The sequence below is a fragment of the Netta rufina genome (assembly GCF_964035555.1).
Source record: "Netta rufina genome assembly, chromosome: 4".
NCBI lineage: Eukaryota > Metazoa > Chordata > Aves > Anseriformes > Anatidae > Netta > Netta rufina.
The window spans coordinates 4,721,847-4,742,055 of record NC_140127.1 but is presented as its reverse complement, the minus strand read 5'-3'; the positions used below and the strand labels follow the sequence as shown (position 1 = coordinate 4,742,055).

At 40.3% G+C, this 20,209-nt stretch overlaps 2 protein-coding genes across 3 annotated transcripts; both read left to right on the top strand.

The window, feature by feature from the left end:
- Positions 1 to 383: 383 nt before the first annotated feature.
- On the top strand, positions 384 to 6,213 carry GAR1 (GAR1 ribonucleoprotein). 2 transcript variants are annotated; one of them, XM_084285522.1, is made up of 7 exons: positions 384 to 466; positions 665 to 892; positions 973 to 1,127; positions 1,990 to 2,049; positions 2,425 to 2,521; positions 3,444 to 3,482; positions 3,819 to 6,213. In XM_084285522.1, exons 2-7 carry the CDS (start codon positions 703 to 705, stop codon positions 3,830 to 3,832), a joined length of 555 nt encoding a protein of 184 aa, XP_084141648.1. In that variant the 5' UTR covers positions 384 to 466; positions 665 to 702; the 3' UTR covers positions 3,833 to 6,213. The 2 variants fall into 2 exon arrangements, with proteins under 2 accessions (XP_084141648.1, XP_084141647.1); XM_084285521.1 differs by having other exon boundaries at positions 2,425 to 2,560; positions 3,387 to 3,482.
- Positions 6,214 to 9,525: 3,312 nt separating this feature from the next.
- On the top strand, positions 9,526 to 19,645 carry RRH (retinal pigment epithelium-derived rhodopsin homolog; the record flags this gene model as incomplete). Its single annotated transcript, XM_084286809.1, has 7 exons — positions 9,526 to 9,631; positions 14,073 to 14,263; positions 15,430 to 15,529; positions 15,639 to 15,792; positions 16,194 to 16,362; positions 18,577 to 18,755; positions 19,540 to 19,645. The coding sequence occupies 7 exons, from the start codon at positions 9,526 to 9,528 to the stop codon at positions 19,643 to 19,645; spliced, it is 1,005 nt and encodes a 334-aa protein (XP_084142935.1).
- Positions 19,646 to 20,209: the final 564 nt, after the last annotated feature.

Sequence of the window (20,209 nt, the reverse complement as noted above, 5' to 3'; positions counted from 1 at the left end):
GAGGAGCCCTGCGGGTGCTGCCGCTCGCCCCCGGAGCAGCTCCCTGTCTAATTTTTAACCACCAGCCCCGTTCCTCGTTTATTTACTCATTTATTTATTCATTCATTCATTTATTTATTTATTTTGGAAAGCGGCGCATGGGGGAGAGAGGGGGGAGCCTTAACCATTAACCCAGGGCCCCGCCCTGCCCACGCGGCTCGGTTTGGGTCGTTTTTACATAAGAAAACGCAAAAAAAAAAAAAAAAAAAAAAAAAAAAAAAAAAAAAAAAAGGGGGGGGGGGGAACAACTCCAGGGGAGCCCCCCCCTCCCATTTCGCGACGCTGTCGCGCGGCCGCGACTCTGCTTTACGGCAGGCGGCGCGCTCGGCGGCCCGCCCTCGCAACGCCTCGCAGCGCCCGCGTGGGGCTGCCGTTACGGCCGGTAAAGCCGTTAGGGCCGGTGGGGACCGGCAAAACCGCCCCTGAGGTGAGAGGGGAGACGGCCCTGAGGGAGGCTGGGCGCGGTGGAGGGGCTGGGGAAGGGGCTGCGGGTGGCTGCTGCCGCCTCGTGTCTGTCCCGCGTGGTTTTAGCCGGGGTGGGGGCGGCAGCCAGCACGCGGGGCCGCCGGTGCTGGCCTCTGTTCGTGCTCTGATCCGTAATAAATGTCTTCTGCTCCTTCACCAGGTGGTGCCCTGCTGTCGCCGTTCAGGAGGAGGTAGAGGATGGCTTTCCGCGGGAGAGGAGGAAGAGGTGGCGGAGGAGGAGGAAGAGGAGGCGGCTTTAATCGCGGAGGAGGTGGCGGCGACAGAGGGGGCTTTAACCGCGGTGGGCGAGGGGGCTTCGGCCGGGGAGGCGGCCGAGGAGGCTTCAACAGAGGTGGATACGACCAGGGGCCTCCAGAAACGGTAGTTTGTAAGTTACACGGAGAGATTTTATCCCTTTAACGTAAAGGGGCTATTCGAGATCTTCAGCTTGTTTGTCGTTTATTGCAGTGTTGGGAGAGTTCATGCATCCGTGTGAAGATGACCTCGTTTGTAAGTGTAAAACAGAAGAGAACCGGGTGCCTTACTTCAACGCGCCCGTGTACCTGGATAATAAGGAGCAGATTGGCAAAGTGGATGAAATCTTTGGGCAGCTAACAGATTTTGTATCCTTCAAAAGTATGTGTGACGTGGTGTTTGCTTTTTTAAGGGCTGATTGACCGTTCAAGAGGTTTGATGCAGAATTTGGAAACTGTTCATTTTCCTGTCCCTCTCTAAATGGGGACTAAACACACAGGTTTAAAACCTTCTCACAGTCTGAGTGTATTAACTTACAGGTTTGCTTTCTGCATCAGAATTGAATTTCAGAAACTTGTTTTCCTGTTACAGTGTACGAAGAAATAAAAAGGGAGCTAGAGTGCGTTTTGTAGCTCCTTGGTTCTCCATTTAATCTTGAGTTTTACTGAGCAGAGTTGGCCAGCAGCAGCTCATGGTCTTTGGAAGTACACACAAATGCCCTTACACACTGAAGAGCCACAGGATAAGGACAGGGTTGCCTGGGGAGCTGCACAGTGTCCACCACATCCCTGTAGGATAAGGATGAGCTTGTGGTTGGGTCGAGCAGCCCCTGCTGCCTCATCTCATCCCCCAGCCAGGCAGTCATACAAGCCAGCACAGCGCTAGCAAAGGCCCTGCAGCATCTCTGCTGTTCCGGATACACCCTGTGGTCACCCTGGAGCTATAGAGATAGGTACTGGCCAAGCAGATTTGTTTCTTTACAATTACATTTTTATATACTCTTTTCACCAGTATGTTCTTTTTTATGCCTCGATACATGGGAAGAAAAACAAATTTACCACAAAATACGGTGTTTGTAACTATGAGAAAAATTAGAAATGGGTGACGTTTAGGTTCTTTTCTAAAATGATAATTTATATGTTGTCTGAAATGTCTGAATTCTATTGTGTGATAATCAAAAGTGCTATTCAAATGTTTTATTCCTGGTGTGTTCCTTAATGAAACTCGCAGTATTTTTCAGTGAAATTGTCTGAGAACATGAAAGCTTCTTCTTTTAAAAAAATGCAAAAGGTTAGCCAACCTCAATAACACAGTTCTTGTGTATGTTATCAGTTAGATATGTCATCAGTTAGATGATACTTTATTAAGAGTTTTTATTGACTTTTAAAGCTATATGTACTTAGAAAATGTTCATTTACTTATCCGTCTCAATTTTGCACCTTTTATGCTCTTCCCTCTCCTAAAGAACAAAAAACAAAGGAAGAAAGATGTAATGAATGAAAGGCATTAAATACAAATATCACCTATTTTTTAATGATTTCCTAACATTTTATTATTCTAACAATGGGTTAAGATCAGACTGTGAGCGTTTGTAAAAGAAGAGAGATGTTAAAGTGCCCTTTAACCTCAGTGTTCTCAAAGCCTAAAGTAACTCTTTTCCTGCAGTTTTACATTGATCCAGCAAAGCTGCTCCCCCTTCAGAGGTTTTTGCCAAGGCCTCCTGGAGAAAAAGGTGCTCCCCGCGGAGGTGGTAGAGGAGGACGTGGTGGTGGACGTGGAGGAGGAAGAGGCGGAGGCAGAGGTGAGATCCCGAAAATGAAAGCCGCAGAACATTTGCTTGTTTGTTTTTGGTAAAGTTACAGTTAAATGGTTGAATAAACAGTTGTGTTTATTAAAGAGGAACATTATGCATTTTTCTGTTTGATAGCTCAGTGGAGGAGATAGTGACACCTTTCCATAGGCAGGAGGTTGTTTTTTGTAGCTAGCTAAGTAATCGCTTCAAAATGCAGGAAAGAGAGTACACTGATACATAATGAAGAGAGAAGGCATGAGCACGAATCAACTTGTGGTAAACGACAGTGGATTATACCCACACAAACCAGCAAAAGCTGCATTCGTAATATACTCTAAAAATCTAGTTTGGGCAAAATACTTGAAATGCAGTGTTTTGAGAGAAGAGGTGACGATACGGTAGATCTCATCCTTCTCTGCTTGTTGATCATGATCTGTAGTGTACTCCTCAGTTTGTGCTGGAATTAAGCATTTTTTCTTATATTAGATTTTTTTCTCTTTCCTCCCCACCCTGCCCCCTTGTGTGCAGGGAGGCACATATACTTCAAAATTCTTTGATCTATTGATTTCACATATCACAGTTGTGGTTAACTTTTTTTTCGTGACAGCCAACAATTACCTTGGAGTTTCATTAGTGTGTTTAGAATTCTAGACACTGGATACTCAACAACACCTAAAATGCTGCAGATCTTCCCTCGAAGAGAAGGTACCAGGATGACACAGCCATTTCTGGTTGGGTTTGGTTTTCTTTTCAGAAGCTGTAAATGAAGTAAATTGTTACACTTCTTAGGAGCGTGTAAATTCTTTGTTATGTTTAATTTCTTTCCTCTCTTCAGGAGGAAGAGGTGGAGGAAGAGGAGGAGGATTCAGAGGAGGTGGAGGAAGAGGAGGAGGATTCAGAGGAGGAAGAGGTGGTGGAGGAGGCTTTCGGGGTAAGTGTGCAGTTCTTATATTTCCATAATAAGAAAAGCTCCCAATTTATAAACTTTTAAATATTAAACATATTTTTATTTCATATCGGTGTTCATAGTTTTATACAAAAAGGTTGCTGTGCATCACAGTAGGTAGCTTAAACCAAAGCTCAGTATTCTGTGTTTTTTTGATGCTTTGTAAAAACCATGCTAGTTTCTGCATGAAAAAGGACTATAAGTTGAAGAGTTAACAATGAAGAATTATTTCACCAATTCATATAGATTTGTGTATCATTTATTTGCTTTAAAAGCATTGAGGTTGTGAATTATTCAGTCTATTTTTCTTTCTTGAAATAGGGAGAGGATATTAAGAACAGAACAACGATTATCTTCCTGCTGTCTTACCGTATCATCTACAGAGGTGAAAAGCAAGAAAAAAAATCCTAAAGGATCCTGAAAATTTCTTTTTATAAAGAACTTGAAACTATGAAATGACCATTATTGTTAACGACTGTTTTTCAACATGGGAAGAACTGAAGCTTGCTTCGAATATCCTTCAACATTCTAAACTAAGCCAAGATTCAATGTTATTCTTAAACTGTTTGCTTCTGACGAATGACTTAGCCAATGCTTGACTTCGTGTCGGAGTCTGGAGTAAACAATCATTTGAAATCTTTTTTAGAAAAAGAAACACCCAGCAGGTTCACCACATGCACCTTTGTCAGTATGAACCTGTTACCATGTGTGATTGATCCCTTGTTCTTATCCCCTTTTTACATGGAGTCTTCTGGTTTGCTCTAAAATGGACGTGCCTTTTAAATAACCATAGTGAACTATTTTTTACCAACTTAAAAATGTTATGTCTACAGACTTTTTTTTTATGCGTAGTAACATATATGAGAAAAGGAAGATGGCAAAGAGTATTTTATGGGTTTTTATGTATGGATCTCAATGAAAGCCAAAGGCATTAAGACCTGTTCTTCTCAGAAGATACTGTCTAATGAACAAAACAAGGTTAATTCTATTCTTGTCACCTAATTGTATCTAATTACACCAATACTAAACGTGCTAAGGGTTTTTAACTGTCCTCACCTTCTTAGCCTGTTTCTCTCAAGGTTTTGATGTTCCGGTGCTCTGAGGTCGCGGAGGTGTGAGATTAAATAGCCCATCGCAGGGCTCCTCTGCATGCAGTGCTTTCAGTTAAGCATTGCTTTAAAAAGCCTTGAAAAAGGCTGCACAAGCCTTCAGTACAGATTTGGTCTTTTTAATCGGATGTATTGTGCGGGGTGTCGAAAAGCTAATAACTGTCTCTTAGAGCATGGAGAAGCACCCTGTGTTTCTCTATCCTTAGCTTTGGAAATTGAATATGAATAGGGAAGTAGAATCTTCCTCCCTGGATTTCATTTGGAGTGGGGAGTGTTGGCAGACCCTCATAGCAAGCATTTTTGAAAAGATGTCTGTAGAATAATCTAGGTGAAAAATATTTTGAGCACCATGCACAGGGTGGAAAGGAGTACATTTTGAAATTGAACATGCTGTTACACTTCCCAATAATGAACACAGTTGCAGGAAAATGAGTTCTAATAGCCTTTGTCAGTGCCAGAACTGGGCAAGACTCCTAGTTTTGAACCATCTCTGAAACAAAACTTGAAACAAGCTAGGAAGAAAGCTTCAAGGATTCAGTTACGCAGTCTGAACGCATGTTATGTAGGATAACAGATAAAAATGCTTTTCAGTAAAAGCAAAAATACATTGAAACTTCTGCTAGGTCTGCTTTTATAAGAAGAATTGGAGTCTACTATTCAACCACAGCACAATTGGGAAGTAATAACAACAAAATAGTTGGTATCCCTTACTACAGACCTAATTTTAATTGGGTCAATTAAATACAGACTTTTAAAGGTATTTAGACTGCTGTTACCATGTGTTGCCAGGCCTAAGCAACTTAGGGCTCTGACTTGAGGCGTGGTAGAATTAGAATTGCCCTTTATCCAGACGAAATCTTGCAGCTATTGTAAGCTCTCTCTGGGATGCGACGTTGCAACTCAGTGATACTGCCTCATCGATACTGCCTGCTCTCAGCCGGCTGCTGCTGTCACCTTCCAGTTGCATTGATGCGGCAGCTGGGGAAGTGCCAGTACTGCAGCACAGGGCACGAGGCATGTGCTTCGACTCACAGCAGGTGGAGCAGTGAGTCGGGCTCAAGTCTGAAGCCGTGTTGCAAGGCAAAAGAAGACTTTCATGTCAGAGGGTAAAGAGCAATGTTAGCCATTGTAGTTCCAGAGGAAAGATCGGGCTCTGATTGCAGGGAAGTGGATTACCTGCCTTACACCTGTAGGCTAGGTTGGATGGGATAAACACACATCCAGAGAGAATTCGTAATCTTAAATCTTTGCGGAGGTTTTAGGACATTCAAATGCTGATGGAAGAATATCCTTAGCAATCGGGTGTGAAATGAGCTGCCGGATGAGGAAGCAGTGTCTGGATTCCTGTGTTGATTTCTGCTGTGTGTCATACCTGTCTTTTTTACAAGGTGCTGGGTAAGAATGTATTTAGTCTGGCAGGGCCCATCCAGTCCCAAGTCTGCCTTGCCACCTCTGTGCTATGGCACCTGATCCCACCTACCCACTGAGCAGTTGCTAATTGTACTAGAGAAAAAAAAAAATATTACTGTCTGTAAAATGTCATTTCTTGTCTGCAATGTGATGCTGAAATGAACTAAAATACAGGGTCTATGATTTTATGACTCCTCTCCCCCTCTCCCGAGCCTTTTGTTCCAGTCCTGTTTGTGGTTCTGTCGCTGTGCTCCTGATCCCAGTGTGCAAAGTGTTTGGGTTTTATATTTGTGCAAATCGCACTGCAGTCTGAAAGTGGGTGCGGGGAGGGGTGGCTTAATGGTGCTGAAGGCTTTCGGTGACAGTTGGGTGCTCCTTAGATTTCTCCTCCCCAGCAGCAGCCTCGGGGGCAAATGTTCGGGCCACCTGGAGAGCCTCCTGAGTGCCCCTTGCTCTGGCAGCGAGGTAGGACTGCAGAATTCCTCTGAAGCTCAGGAGCAGCTTCAGCACGCCCCGAAAACTTGGCTTCCCCACCCAGGACCCTCGCAGTAGCGGTGTCCCCTACCTGTGTCCTTGCGTCCTCATCAGTGCCTGCACGTGCTGGCTGCTGGCTGGGGCAGTGCATCCGATAACCGAGCCCTGCTCTCCGAACGCGGTTGCAAGTGAGCGTGTTAGTCACCGCAGCATTTGACCCAGGCAGAAGGTTTAACTTTCAGCTGACTGGCAGCTGCTGAATCACTGGGATCAGATTGCTTAAGGTATCTTGAACCTGTTGGCTGTGCCGCACTCGACTTCTGGTTTTATATATGTATAATTTTAACGTGGCATCTAAATTTTTGCTGAACAGAATAACACACGAAGTGTATAGTAAAGCTTCCTAGCTATTAAGACTCAGCGTCTCTAAAAGTCATATCTGGAGGGATGTTTCTCTCCTTGTCTCTTCTGTAGTTGCTGTGGAAGGACCATTTGATAGAGCTCACAGATTTATGTTACTTTGACAGAAATTTGACAAAGTCCAGAAGATAACTGGGATGTTTTAACCCAGGGCTGCAGCACTGGCTGTTGTAGAACAGAACGATTCCCTCTAACACTGACAAGAAGCCGTGGACATCTTCCTGAGGCAGTACTTGACAGTCCCTTTTACAGTGGTGCAGAGTTACTTTCAGTAGTGCCAAGTATTGTCTTGGCAAGAAAAGGTGTACTGGAAAATGGATGGTTAATGGATCAAGCATGACAAGTAAAAAGGTTTTTGGAGTCCCTTACATTTTTCAGGGTGTTTTGTTCAGCCAGCTAAAAGTCTTTTGCTTACAGACTCAAACTTTTCTAATCAGCAGTTTAAATCTAGAGACTCTGTGTGGGAAGTAAAAATATGATTTATTACATTGTTTGCCTTCAGTTTTGAACCATTTAAATGTTTATAGAAGTAAGATTAAAGGGAAGCACTGCCTTATACAGCCCTCTAGTGTTGATACACCTAATAAACATGAGATAATTTCTTTTTAATGCAAACAGAAAGTTTCTCTACTCTTACTACCTGTGGATTAAAATATGTTTTTGAATACTTTATATGTAACCGAAATGTTTGCAGCTCGCTAAGCCCTGTAATGAGTCTTGCATTGCCCCGTATCTGTACAGGTGTCTACAAATTGAAGAATCAACTCAAATAGAAATTGCATTTTGTTCCTACTGATCTGGGCCAATTAGAACGGAAAAGCTCTATTGTTTGAGGTTATTTGTATATTTTAATAGTGAATTCCTCTATATTTTGGCTTTGTTTTATAAACTGTTACTTTTAGGTAATGTCTTTAATTTTGACTTTTTTCCTCTCAGTTCCTGTTACATTAGTATTAGCCAAATTTAAGCAGAGATGGAAACAGGATGGACTGCACATATTAGAAACTCTGATTTTAACCAACAGGTGTGTATAAAATCTGCATGGTCTCATTAACTCTGCTACCCGAGTCCGGAATCCGATCTGAATACGAACAGAGATGCTTTGCTTTTTGAGGCAGTCAGCATTGCAAGCTCCAAGTTCTGTGGAAGTTTTGAGCTTAGAGATGCTTTTGTAAACCTTGCCAAAGTTTCAGGGGAGGAGAGTGAGGGTATAAAATTTTCATTATGCTTTTATCTTTCATGGCAGGACAATGGGGCGCTAGGGAAGTAGCTTCGTTGCTGAACAGGTCATTTCCCCTTTCAATCCGCTCCCACCCTGATCCTGCCTAGTTCGTTTCTGACAGGAAAAATAGTGTATTGATACGATTACACTGGGAAATAAGAGTGCATGAAGGTAGTTCTGTGCCACTAACACCTTCGCTGGTAGACCTGTGACTCGTGATCTTCTGTAGCAATGACAACAAATTGTCACGACTGCCTAGGTTTTAGATCAACGTTTACTTACCTTTGGATTGAAGTAGCCGAAAGACAGAGGATGTCTGCTTTGGAAAGCTGAGGAGTGGGAGGGAAAGCTTTAGGGGTGTTTCACAGGTTAGAGATGAGTAGCACTGGTTGGTTGTCCTTGTGACTTTTATCCCCACTATAAGAACAGAACTGTAAAGAGGGGAGCTGGAGGTAAACAGCTTTGATTGCTGAGACTGATGCTGCATATAAGCTCTGGGCAAGGGTTTGTTGCAGCTAATATTTACACAGGGTTTTGCACAAGGCCTTGAGCATCTCGCTGGTGTGCTGGTACCTCATCACCGAAGAGAAGAAAACAATCTCCCACTGCTCAACCTTTTGGAAAATGTCTAATTATTTCCTGCTTAGGAAAACTTGCCCAAGCCTACCTGTGTGTGTCTGGGAGAGGAAGTGTCTTCAGGGTTGTAAGGCGTGTTTAACACCTGTTCTCTGCAGACCTGGCTGCTTGAAAAATATAAAATTTTAATTTTCTGAAAGTCATGCTTTGCTTTAGGAAATACTGGGCTGTTCTTGGGGGTGTTGTCAGTCTGAGTGTTTAAATCAAACTAAGAGTCCTGAAGAGGAGAAAGTAGGTCTTTATGTATTTGAAGGGATGGACTTCGGAATAAACACACCACGCTTTTTAAAGAAATCACCATTTGTGCTTTTCTGCTGTGTGCTCTCTGGTGACTGGAAGTATTTCCGAGCCAGGCTGATGACCAACTGACCCAAGTCAATTTTTACTGAGGTTTCTGAAGCATTGCACAAGAGGTTTGAAGCAAAAAGTCTGGGGGCATGTGACACTTAATCTCTTTAGCAGTAAGAATAAAGTTTAAGTATCCTGTTGGAAATGTACGCAGTTCTGTGCTGTTCTTTGTTTTAATTAACGAGCTTTTCTCCTGCATAGATTGGGAGCGTAAACTTCTTTGCACTTTAGTCCAATTAAATCATTCTTGGAGGCTGTCAGTGGTGGGGCAGCTCTCCCCCGCCTCTTTTTTTTAATTGTTCAGCGAGTCTGTTGGATAACGAAAGAATTTGCCTGACAGGGCTTTGTAGCGTTTCCTCGTCTTGATGAGCGCTTGCAGAGGACAGAGGACAAGTCTCTTTTGTCCAAAATGCATTGGAATGATTCATCCGGTTCCTCACAAAGTGACAATGAAGCTCATTCAGCCTTTACACAGACTGAGCACAACATAGTTGCAGCTTACTTAATAACAGCAGGTATGGGCACGGGCAAATAACTTTATTTTTTTTAAATAGAACTAGATTTGAATGCTCATTCTGTGTAGTAGCAGCAATGGTATGTCATTTTTGTGTTACACACCTCTGATAGCTTTTATCCATAGTTTTCTGACAATAATCGGGCTGAACAAAGTGTGCAGAAACGTAAGTTTTCTGGTCGGTGTTTGAAGGCAGCGTTGTGTGTTGAAAAATACATTTTGTTGATATGTAATTATAGAAGAGTGAGAATTAACTTCTGCCAGCTTGCAAAAGAGATAAAAATAGGACATAGCTGTCACATCTTGCATTTTTCTGTGATGTGCTTGAAGCTATCTTGAGATTTCTCTTGGGCCACATGTTCACGGTCATATACGTGTAGTCTGAGCATGTGAGGGGTGTCTCTTGGGGCGATGTAAGGGGAAGGGTTGGAATGTGACTGGGAGGGAGGGAGCTGGTCATTAATCAGGGAAGAGCAGACTCCACCTGCAGCTGTATTTTTCATTGATGACACGTTGGAAAAAGCACACTGGAAGGCTTGACATTTTGTGTTGTCTATGACTGCAATGGCCTCTGGCTAAACCTGAATGATTATGGATTTTTTTTTTTTGAAAACATTCTTATTGTTATAGCTGCAACTGTTTCAGTGATGTTTTTTTTGAACCCTTGACTGCTGTAGCAAAGAAATATCATCCTGACCAAATGCCGAAACCTACAGTGTTTTTGAAAACAGGCCTTCTGTATTTTTATTATGTAAAATTAAATTTATAAATACTTTAATTATAGACTGTATTGCATCGTACATTTTCTACATTTTAATGGCCTTTTGAATTCCTTTAAAATATTAATGTACTTGGGGTTTATATGAAATAGTACTGATGATGGTCACATTTTATTTAGCATATCTGTTTGAAGTGGGAATTATCAAATCCCTGGTCTCATAAAGAGAATGTTTTTGAATGCAAAGGCAGTGGGTATTTTCAGATTTTTACAGAAATTGGTAGAGTAGTTACACAGCTCACTAGACCTGTTGAGAGGCTGTGGAGATGGACGGTGGTGAAGTATTGGAAGACTCGACACACTCTGCAGTGCTACCATACTATTTGCAGGTAACTGGCTCTGTTAGCTGCTGCAGGTATGTAGGATACTTGGTTATATTTTAATTACGATGGATTACTCTGTATGTAACGAGGTGGTCTTTTCAGGTAGATTGACCATCTGGTGTTAACGATAAAAGCTATTGCACTGTTAGCAGTGGGGTTAGCAGTTATGGAAATTAAATGCCTTTAAAAAGTAAACAAAAAAAACCCACCTTGGGCTTATTTCGTATTATAACTGGGGAATCTAATAAGTCTTTTGGCTGTGACTTGACCTTTGCTTTCTTTGTGAGGAATGTTTTTGACAGTAAGGTCTACAGCATCTTTGAAAGTCTGATTGTTTGCTTTTCAAATGCCTTACCATGGCAAATCTCCCATCTGGAAAATGCGTTAATAAGGAGGTGTCCAAGAAAAAAGAATGAAGGACAGGCACAGTGTTGCTTTTTAAAAGGCTTGAACACCTCTTTGACAAGTAATTGTTTTGTTTTCTGAGAAAGAAGTCATTGCTAGGTACCACAGTCTGCGGTGGTCAGCATACTAGTTTTAGTGACGACAGCAGGCATCAGGAAGAAGCTGTATGGTTATCCTCCACCTTGTAATGGTGAAATGCTCTGGTATAATTTCTAAATGCTAACTGGAAAAGTAAATTCCATGATATACGTGGACATAACCTACTTTATTTTGATGCTACTACCCACGTGTCCTGCTGTGCTGTTGGGGCTTGTATTTGCATGCAGTCTACCTTTAGTTTTCATTGCTTCACTGGGAAGAGGAACAATAACAGAATTTTCTGTCCCTGATCAAGTCATATATGAGGTTTTTATCTGCATATTGAAAAAATCACAAGATTTAATGGGAAAAATATGGGAATAGTTGTCTAGCCCTAAGATATTTCACAGGCCAAATGGCAGCATCTGCATGCTGCTTCTGAATCCAATGAGTTTGTCGTGGCTGACAATATCAGGTTACTAAAAGTCTTGGGCTCGCTCTGTGCTCTCTGCCCTCTAAGAAACGAGCTCTCGTTAACTGCTGCCTGGAGAAACTTGGTTCTTCTATTTGACCTCTTTCTCAGAGGGGAAAAAAGCCAGCTGTTGCATATACATGTGTTTTCTTGCTTTGTTTGAGATTGAATCTTTTTTCTAGATTTTTTTCCTTGTCTTTTTCTTCTGAAGATTATGCTCTGAAGCACTAAATGTGTCTAGCAGGATCCTTCCTTCTCCTCAAGTCTATGAGTTTACAGTTCTGTTGTATCCCTGATTTCATTCTTGGGAGATGTAAAATCTGTTAAAGCATGTCTTGTAAGAAGCCTGTACTGTTTTGTAAACTTGTGAGTCGTGTTCTTCCTATCTCCCAGGAGACAACGCTACCTGTCAGCAGAGAACTGGCAGAGCTGGCATTGGAGGTGCTGCTTGATTCACATCTGGTCCCTAGCTTCCTGCTTTTGTTCATTTTAGGGGCTGATGGCATCACAGTGTTCCTAAAATGTGTGAAATACAATAGGTGATGGCATCTGTGTGGCTATGCACCTCCAGCATCATCTGTAACGTTAGTTTTATGTAGGCAGGGGACTTCTACCTGAGAAAAGACATGCTTGGGTTTTTTAAAAAAAAGAGAATGGAAAAGAGAAATAGCTGAGAATTAATTATAATTTTTCCACTTTTAGTTTTAAAATCAAATCAACTGAATCTTTTAAATGAGCTTCTTTTAAGAATGAGCTTCTTTTAAGGATGGGCAACAACTGAAAGAAGATGGGTGTGCTCTTCAGAGATGGAGAGGAGGTGAGGGTGTGAAACTCTTACCTTGTGCCTGTCGCAGGACCTGTGAGAGCAGTGCAGACCTTATTTCACTCCTGAGGGCAAAGGTTGGGTTTCACTCTGCCGGGTAGCCTGCTGTTTTGATTTCACCGAGCCCGATTGTGTGTACTTCTCTATGTCTGCTAGGCTGTACGACTGTGGGAATATGGACGAAAAGTTAAAATCCTGTGTAGAGCCAGATGCTGTGATTTTGTTTTCTTGCACTATATCCAGGGTGACAGCTATTCACTCAAGCTCCTTTCAGAATTACCCCTCCAGTTCTGTAAAGCTGAAAAGTACAGTGTTTTGCTTCAGGGGTGAAATGTTTTAACAAAAAAAAATAAAATAAAATAAAATTCTGAGGGGCATTTCCATGGATACTGTGTTGTTTGACTTTTACCAACGTAACATTCTTCTGTGCACTTGTAATGTAAGGTGCTCAAGTTATACAAGTGTTTGTAAGCTTAGTATTTGGTTCAGTGATACTGTGACTGCTGTATGAGACAAGGAAATCTATGAGCAACTTACAAATTCCTGTTACTATTTACTTTTTTTTTTAATGGCCATGTTTTCTTGAACATTCTGGAATTCTGCTTTTTGGTGAGGTGCAAAATGGTATTTGTAACCTTATTGGCTCTTGTTATTAATGATGGGCTGGTACAAGTCTACAGGATAGTTGTTTGCTCTGAATGTTTCTCAGTCTATAGAGAATGAAATTAGAACAAACAAAAAAAAATACCCCATTTTGTGGGATTGCCATGTGAACTTATTTCAAGGGCCAAGCAGTAGGATTTGCCTAGAATAGGGAGGAAGAGACAGAAAAGAAGAATGTGGGCTTCTCAATATAGGTCACTAGGATTAGAAAAAGCTTGGAGGAAGGTGTAGATGCTAGCTTTAGTACTGTATTTCTTTATTATTATTCTTAGGCAGCACAAGAAATTGCCAGTAGACAAATAGTAGTCTTTGGGCACAGTCCAACTGCTCAGTGCCACCTGTGTTGCACCTTTCTGAAGAATTTAATTGTAAAAGCACTTAAATTAGGGATTGGAGAATGCTTATTTTTAACTTTCTGGGGCACATGGAGCTTGGTTTCTGGAGTCCTAGTTCTGTGAAGAAAGTGGAGGCCAAACCTGTGCCAGAAAGGAAAGAAACAAGGTAACAAGACCAAGCCCTGCCATAAAGGTTTGCAATTACAGGGAATAGTGAGGCAGGAGGGTGTTCACAAGCTGGACTTGTGCCATGGTTGTGATGCAGCCCTAGAGCTTGGAGCTGGTCGGGTGAAGAAAACAGCTCTGATGCAGGCCCAGCTAGGCCGCTGCAGCAGGCCACAAGAATCATCCATGTTGCTTGATGAGGCTTAGCAAACATGTGGCTTGCAAGTTAATAAAAAAAGCTTTTCTCTCTTTCAGGTATCTTTCTGCTTTGCAAAACTGTGCCTGACCAAATATAAAACTTGTTTAGGACTTTAATATTGCAATAGGCTGCCTTTTTTTTTGTAAGTGCATTGCTGGCTTGCCTTCATATTTTGTAAAGTTTCTCTTTCTGTTTCTACAGGAGTGATAAGCATTTTCAGTAACATTGTTGTGCTAGGGATCTTTGTTAAGTACAAAGAACTTCGGACAGCAACCAATGCAATTATTATCAACTTGGCTTTTACTGACATTGGTGTCAGTGGCATTGGCTACCCCATGTCAGCTGCCTCAGACCTTCATGGAAGCTGGAAATTTGGACATACTGGATGCCAGGTATTGTAATTCAGGCAGGGAGAAAGTTTTGAGCACTTCAACACAAACTGAGAAATGAATAATAGCTCTACTTGATAGTAGTTCCTTTAAGAGGTGGAGATGCAAAATTTGACTCTCAACCTGCAGCTAATGTTATGTGAAATGAACAATTTCTGCATGTTGAATCCGGTTTTAATTCCATTCCAAAATTATAATTTCAAGCCTAAAAACGTTGACGTGTAACCTTACATTTATCATCCAGAGATATTTTAAAATAGCTTTAAAAAAATCTTAGGACATGAAGTCCTGAAATGAAGAAGGTTGTAGTTTGACTCATTTGACTGAGCTGGTTGTTAAAAGACTTTGGATATGGCTGCTGTTTTGGTGGTGAGCATGACAGACCTTAATGGATTTTGCTTAACAAACACATCTTTCTCAGGATGGGACTAGGGATTTCCCAGGTGTAGGCCTGCAAGGCTATTAAAGGGCTCCATTAAAGATCTGGCTTAGTTTTAATAGCTATCTATTTTTTAAAAGTTCAGACTAACTGACAAATTGTGCTTCTCTAGCAGAGAGTGCCATTTGCTCACCGTGTATTGTGATTTAAGTCTACTTTTAAACAGGCTGTTGGGCTTAAGTGCTCAGAAAAATTAGTAGTAATATGAAGGTATATGCTGAAAATGTGATTTGAAAAAAATATTAACAGCACTATATATTTTTGGCCTGCATATAATAGGTATTTATAGCAATCTGACATCACCTGCCTGGGTATCCAATAATTTCAAGCTCAAAATTCTTTAACATTCTTTAACAGGAAGCCTTACTTTTAATATCCTTGGATCAAGACTCACAGTGGGTTGACGTTGATGTGAAATCTCACTTCCAAAGCTTTGGGAGTTCTTGAGGTCATATGAAGCACAACCCATGTCAACATAAACCAGATGAAACCTTCTTTAGGAATTCTGATGAGCAAATAGGAAGGTTGCTTATGAAACATTTAGTTTTAAATGAGCTACCTCTACATTGCCTGCATTGAATTAGTTCATTCTGTACTCTTGTTTACAGAAGAGAACGCTGTCTGAATATAATGTATCATAGTGCTTTAGATTCAGTTCACAAATTTACGTTTGTACCTTTGAAAGATTTCTCAGAAAGGATATGTTGATTATTTATTTTTTAAATTTCAGATCTATGCTGCCTTAAATATCTTTTTTGGGATGGCGAGTATTGGTTTGCTCACTGTTGTTGCAGTTGACCGTTACCTGACAATCTGCAGGCCTGATATAGGTACTGTATTTTTAGTCAAAAATCACTCGCAGGCTTCTATGAACTAAGACTCAAACTATCGTTTTATTGTGCGTGACAACAGTTTGTGATCGTATGTCTTCCTTTGCAGGAAGAAGAATGACTACCCGTACCTATGCTACCCTGATCCTTGCTGCTTGGATAAATGCCGTCTTTTGGGCTTCTATGCCTACTGTAGGCTGGGCTGGCTATGCTCCAGATCCAACTGGAGCAACATGCACAGTCAATTGGAGGAAAAATGATGCGTAAGGTTCCTTCTCACCCATTCTTTTAAATTCCTTCTTATTGAGGGTTCAGACTGTTTAATTTACTGCTGTATTAAAAAAACAAACAAATAAACAAACACACACACACACAAAACACCTTCTTGCTAAAGTATGAATCTAATTTATAAAAGTAATTTAAAAGCAATGGAAATAATCTAGAGCAACTCCAGAAAATAAGTTAAAATAAGAAAATGAGCCATGCTTGAAAACTGCAAGACTTGTAGCTGCTAATAAAAAAAAAAAAAAGCTAAAGAAATTTTTCTTAATTCTGTAAAAGCTTATTTTGAACTTCATAATGAAATCAGAATATCATATTCTTCAGTAACCTTTCACGGATGGATATTTGCAAGTTACTGTGTTTTGTTTTTCTGTCTTATCAGGTCCTTTGTTTCCTACACAATGAGTGTAATTGCTGTTAATTTTGTTGTACCCTTAACAGTCATGTTTTACTGTTATTACAATGTTTCCCGGACAATGAAGAAATACACCAGCACTAACTGCCTGGAGAGCATCAACACGGATTGGTCTGACCAAGTAGATGTAACAAAGGTATGGTAAAAGAGGGCATGTTTCATTTTAAGCATGTTTTTTTGCCCCAGAGTTCTGAGGGCAAAGGAACACTGCAGCCTCTTAAGCATTTCTGTTTCCTACATTCTCTCTTTTCCTTCTTTCTTACCAAATATTAACTGAAATTTAGCCTTGGTGAAAACTCCTGGTTTGACTTACACCACTAGATTCCTTACTCTTGGTGTAATACTCCTCCTGGACAAAAATAGCTACTTCGAAGGCTGGGAGCCATGTGAATTTGCCCTGCTGCTGTCCTCTGTCACTGCAGAAAATTGTACCTCAGAGATGTCCTAGGAGGATTCTCTAAGATAGTTTTACTCTTTTTGACTGCGCAGTCTTTAGGCTCTCTGCCAGGTTCACAGGTGTAACTGGTCAGAAATGGATTGGTCAACGCTGATTTACACTTATGGCCTACAAATGAAAGCACATTTCTAAGCTCCCAAGCTGTGCAATTCCCCTTGTTCTTTTCAGTCTGTTGAGCTTATCTCTTTCTTAGGTAAAGAGTAGCAAATGTGAATTATGGCATAGAATGATACATCCTGCCTGGAAAGTTAACATTCTTTTAACATTTAAGAGTCCTTGAGAAATCTTTAAGTACGCTGGCTCCTTTGGTTTTGTGTAAATATACGGTTTATGGTTGGAGACAAGAAAAAAAAAGAATAAAAAAAAAAAGCCAGAAATTAGGAGTAGACTGAAAAGAATGTCCTTAATGTTAAAAACTTAACATTCCTTGGAAAATGTTCTCATTGATAAATTATGGAAAAAAAAAATTGACAAGTAGTACTTACGAACATCTCACATTTCTGAAGAAGTTTCAAAATGCTTTAAACTGAGGATTCAGTTATAAGTTTACACTGACATTTGTGAAGAAGATGCATTTTTCATGCTTTACCATTGACCATGAGTTACATTAAAATAAATAAATAAATAAAAAGACTAAATAAAATAAAATAAAAAGACTGAAGCTTTGGAGTTCAGCATTATCCTTCTTTGGAGCTGGATTGCTTTTTTTTTTCACAATTTGGCATCCTTTAAGCTTTCTGTGCACCAAACTCTTCTAAATGAAAGTGTTCTTTCATGTGAGAGTCGCTATTCTTTTGTAATTATCTGTAGATATTGTGTTTGTGTTTAAACAGGAATCTTCTGTGGAGAGAGTCACAGCTTACTTGTTGGTGATACTCTAGAACAGCTTGCACAAAGTAGTTGTTTATTTCTTGTTTCTCATTCTCCCTCACTGATGGCCAGAATATGGGTGTAGGTAAACAAAGCTAGGGCATCCAGTGCATACAAAGACCCCTGCTGTTTTGTTTGGTTTCCTGGTGATTTGTTTTGTCATCTTGATTAATTTGTGATTTCCATTCCAGTTTCTGTTACTGATTTATGTCCCTGACAAAAGCCAGAGAATCAAGTGTTCCAGTTGATTCCACTCTTGTCCACTTGTGCTCTCCAGAATGAGCAAAATGTTGTATTCTGACCTCTTTTTCTTGATGTGTATCTCAGGTCTGTTTTGAAGGGGAACCTGTCATTCTGGCAGAGCCTTTTATCTCCAGGAAACAACTTGTGATGTTCTCTCTAGCAAGGTTAGAAAGTAAATTTCAGGTTACCTACACCTGAACAGAAAACAGAGGTAGTGGCTGGAAAGTGGTTAAATTAGGGTAATTTATGCAAAACTTGGTAGCTTTGGTGACTTAGATAATGCTGATTACTTGATCATTTTTAAACGTGGCGTTTTATTTTCATAGATACCTACCCACTGGTGGATATTGGGGCGCACCTTTTTCCAGATATATATGAGAATGAAAGCAAGGGTACAGTTACTGTAACATGTATTTTGGAGTAGAGGATTTGCTGGTATCATGCAGTGCATTGCCACCTCTGAAGTTGCGGCCGTAATTCATGTGTGAAGTCTTCTGTGTCCCTTTAATTTTTTTGATGGATGAATTTACATAATCATTAATGCTAACAATGAAGAAAAATTGTATGTAACAAAACAACAGTGTGGCAAAATACAGCATAATGTGCACTTAAATCCCCAAAGTGAGATTTTATTATATGTCAAAATTTGTCAGATGTGCTTATTTACGTGTCATTATTTGGTTCTGGATAGCTGCATTTTCACACAGGTACATATACTTTTGTAGTTAGGTTGTAAGGTCTTAATATTCAGGTTATGTGTGTATTCCTCTTGTTTTACAGATGTCTGTTGTGATGATTGTAATGTTCTTGGTGGCGTGGTCTCCCTATTCCATTGTGTGTTTATGGTCTTCTTTTGGAGACCCAAAGAAAATTTCTCCTGCAATGGCCATCATAGCTCCTCTATTTGCAAAATCTTCCACGTTCTACAATCCATGCATTTATGTCATTGCAAACAAAAAGTAAGTGATCCTAAGTTAATAATGGTCTATTTCATGATTTTAGCATACCATGTAGCCATAGAAAGATCCTCTGTAAAATACAACAGATTGGTGAAGAGGTGAAAGGGTAAGCTGCTGTTGATTTACCAAAGATGACCTTTTGTATGGGAAAGTCTAAAAAGAAATTGTTTTGATCAGCATCAGAAGATAATAATTGATACAGATTTTTGAGAACACATCATTGAAGATTTTGTACAATCATTTTGACCACAACTCCGTGTGGTTTCTCAGAGGGACTCATTGTGGAAGTTGGGTTCATCAGCAGTAGACTCCTTATTTTAAGGATTATGGTCAAAAATTGTAACATCTCAGTGATGTACAACTTCTAAGGAGTTCCTTTCTTGGTTTGGGATGTGCCACATGGTGATTGATTAGGATGGATTGACACTTTCCATTAAAGTGAATAAGTTAAGCCTATTCTGCTGTTCTGAGCAAGTATATCAAATGCTCTAACTAAGCCATTGCACCCAAGTGGGAACTGGGTTTTGCAAGAAGGCGTCCTTCCTTTCTGTACTACCAGCCTACAAGCAGAGCTTGTGACCTCTTTCTAGGTTATCTGGTCTGATCCTGCTGAACCAAATAAATTACATCATCTTTTTTCCTCAATTTGTAAGTTTTCCTTAGTTGTAGCTATACCCAGTCCTGGGATAAGCAAAAGCTACTTAAGGCCATCTTATCCACTTTTTATTTGTGCTTGTTTCTCCAGCTAATGACCTTTCTGATTTCCCTTTCTTGTCCTTTGCAGGTTTCGGAGGGCAATCCTGGCAATGGTGCGGTGTCAAACAAGACAAGAGATAACTATAAACAATGCCTTGCCCATGAGTGTATCACAAAGTGCACTGACATCGTAAAACTCATTTCATTTGTCTGCATAGATTATGTGGAATTGAGTCAAATCTGGGTTATAATTAATATTCTGGAACATCCGTTTGCCTCTTTCATCCATTGGTTTTCTGTTAATCAAATTTTAAAGTGTTTTTTAGATAGGTTAAAAATAATAATAATAAAAAAGAACAAAACAAAGCACTAAGACATTAATTTTCAAGAATTAGGCTTATTGGCCTGATATTTCAGGCCCAAATAGAAAAGGAAGGTCAGCAAGGTGTTCAGTGTGACTCTTACAGGGTTGGACAAGGTGACATGGAGCAGAGAGAAACTGAAGCAGGAATTGCTTAGGTTCAGTAGCATAGATTTTGCACCTCTAATTCCTCTTGTAAATGACTTTCAGCTTCCCTTGAAAATTTCCAGATTTGAATTGCTGTGGATTCTCCATACTTGTATTTATTTCTATATCAAGTATCTGTATTGACAAGCCTTGCAAAGTTTTGTTTCTGTGAACATGTTAAGTTTATCAGAATATCTAGCTAAACCTGATGTCAGCTTTCAGGATTTTGAAAGAGTTTAATGACATTTCA

Coding starts and splice junctions, on each gene's coding strand:
- GAR1 (XM_084285521.1), top strand. CDS start 703: ATGGCTTTCCGCGGGAGAGGAGGAAGAGGTGGCGGAGGAGGAGGAAGA. Junction 893..972: donor GCCTCCAGAAACGGTAGTTT/GTAAGTTACACG, acceptor CGTTTATTGCAG/TGTTGGGAGAGTTCATGCAT. Junction 1,128..1,989: donor TTGGGCAGCTAACAGATTTT/GTATCCTTCAAA, acceptor TGAAACTCGCAG/TATTTTTCAGTGAAATTGTC.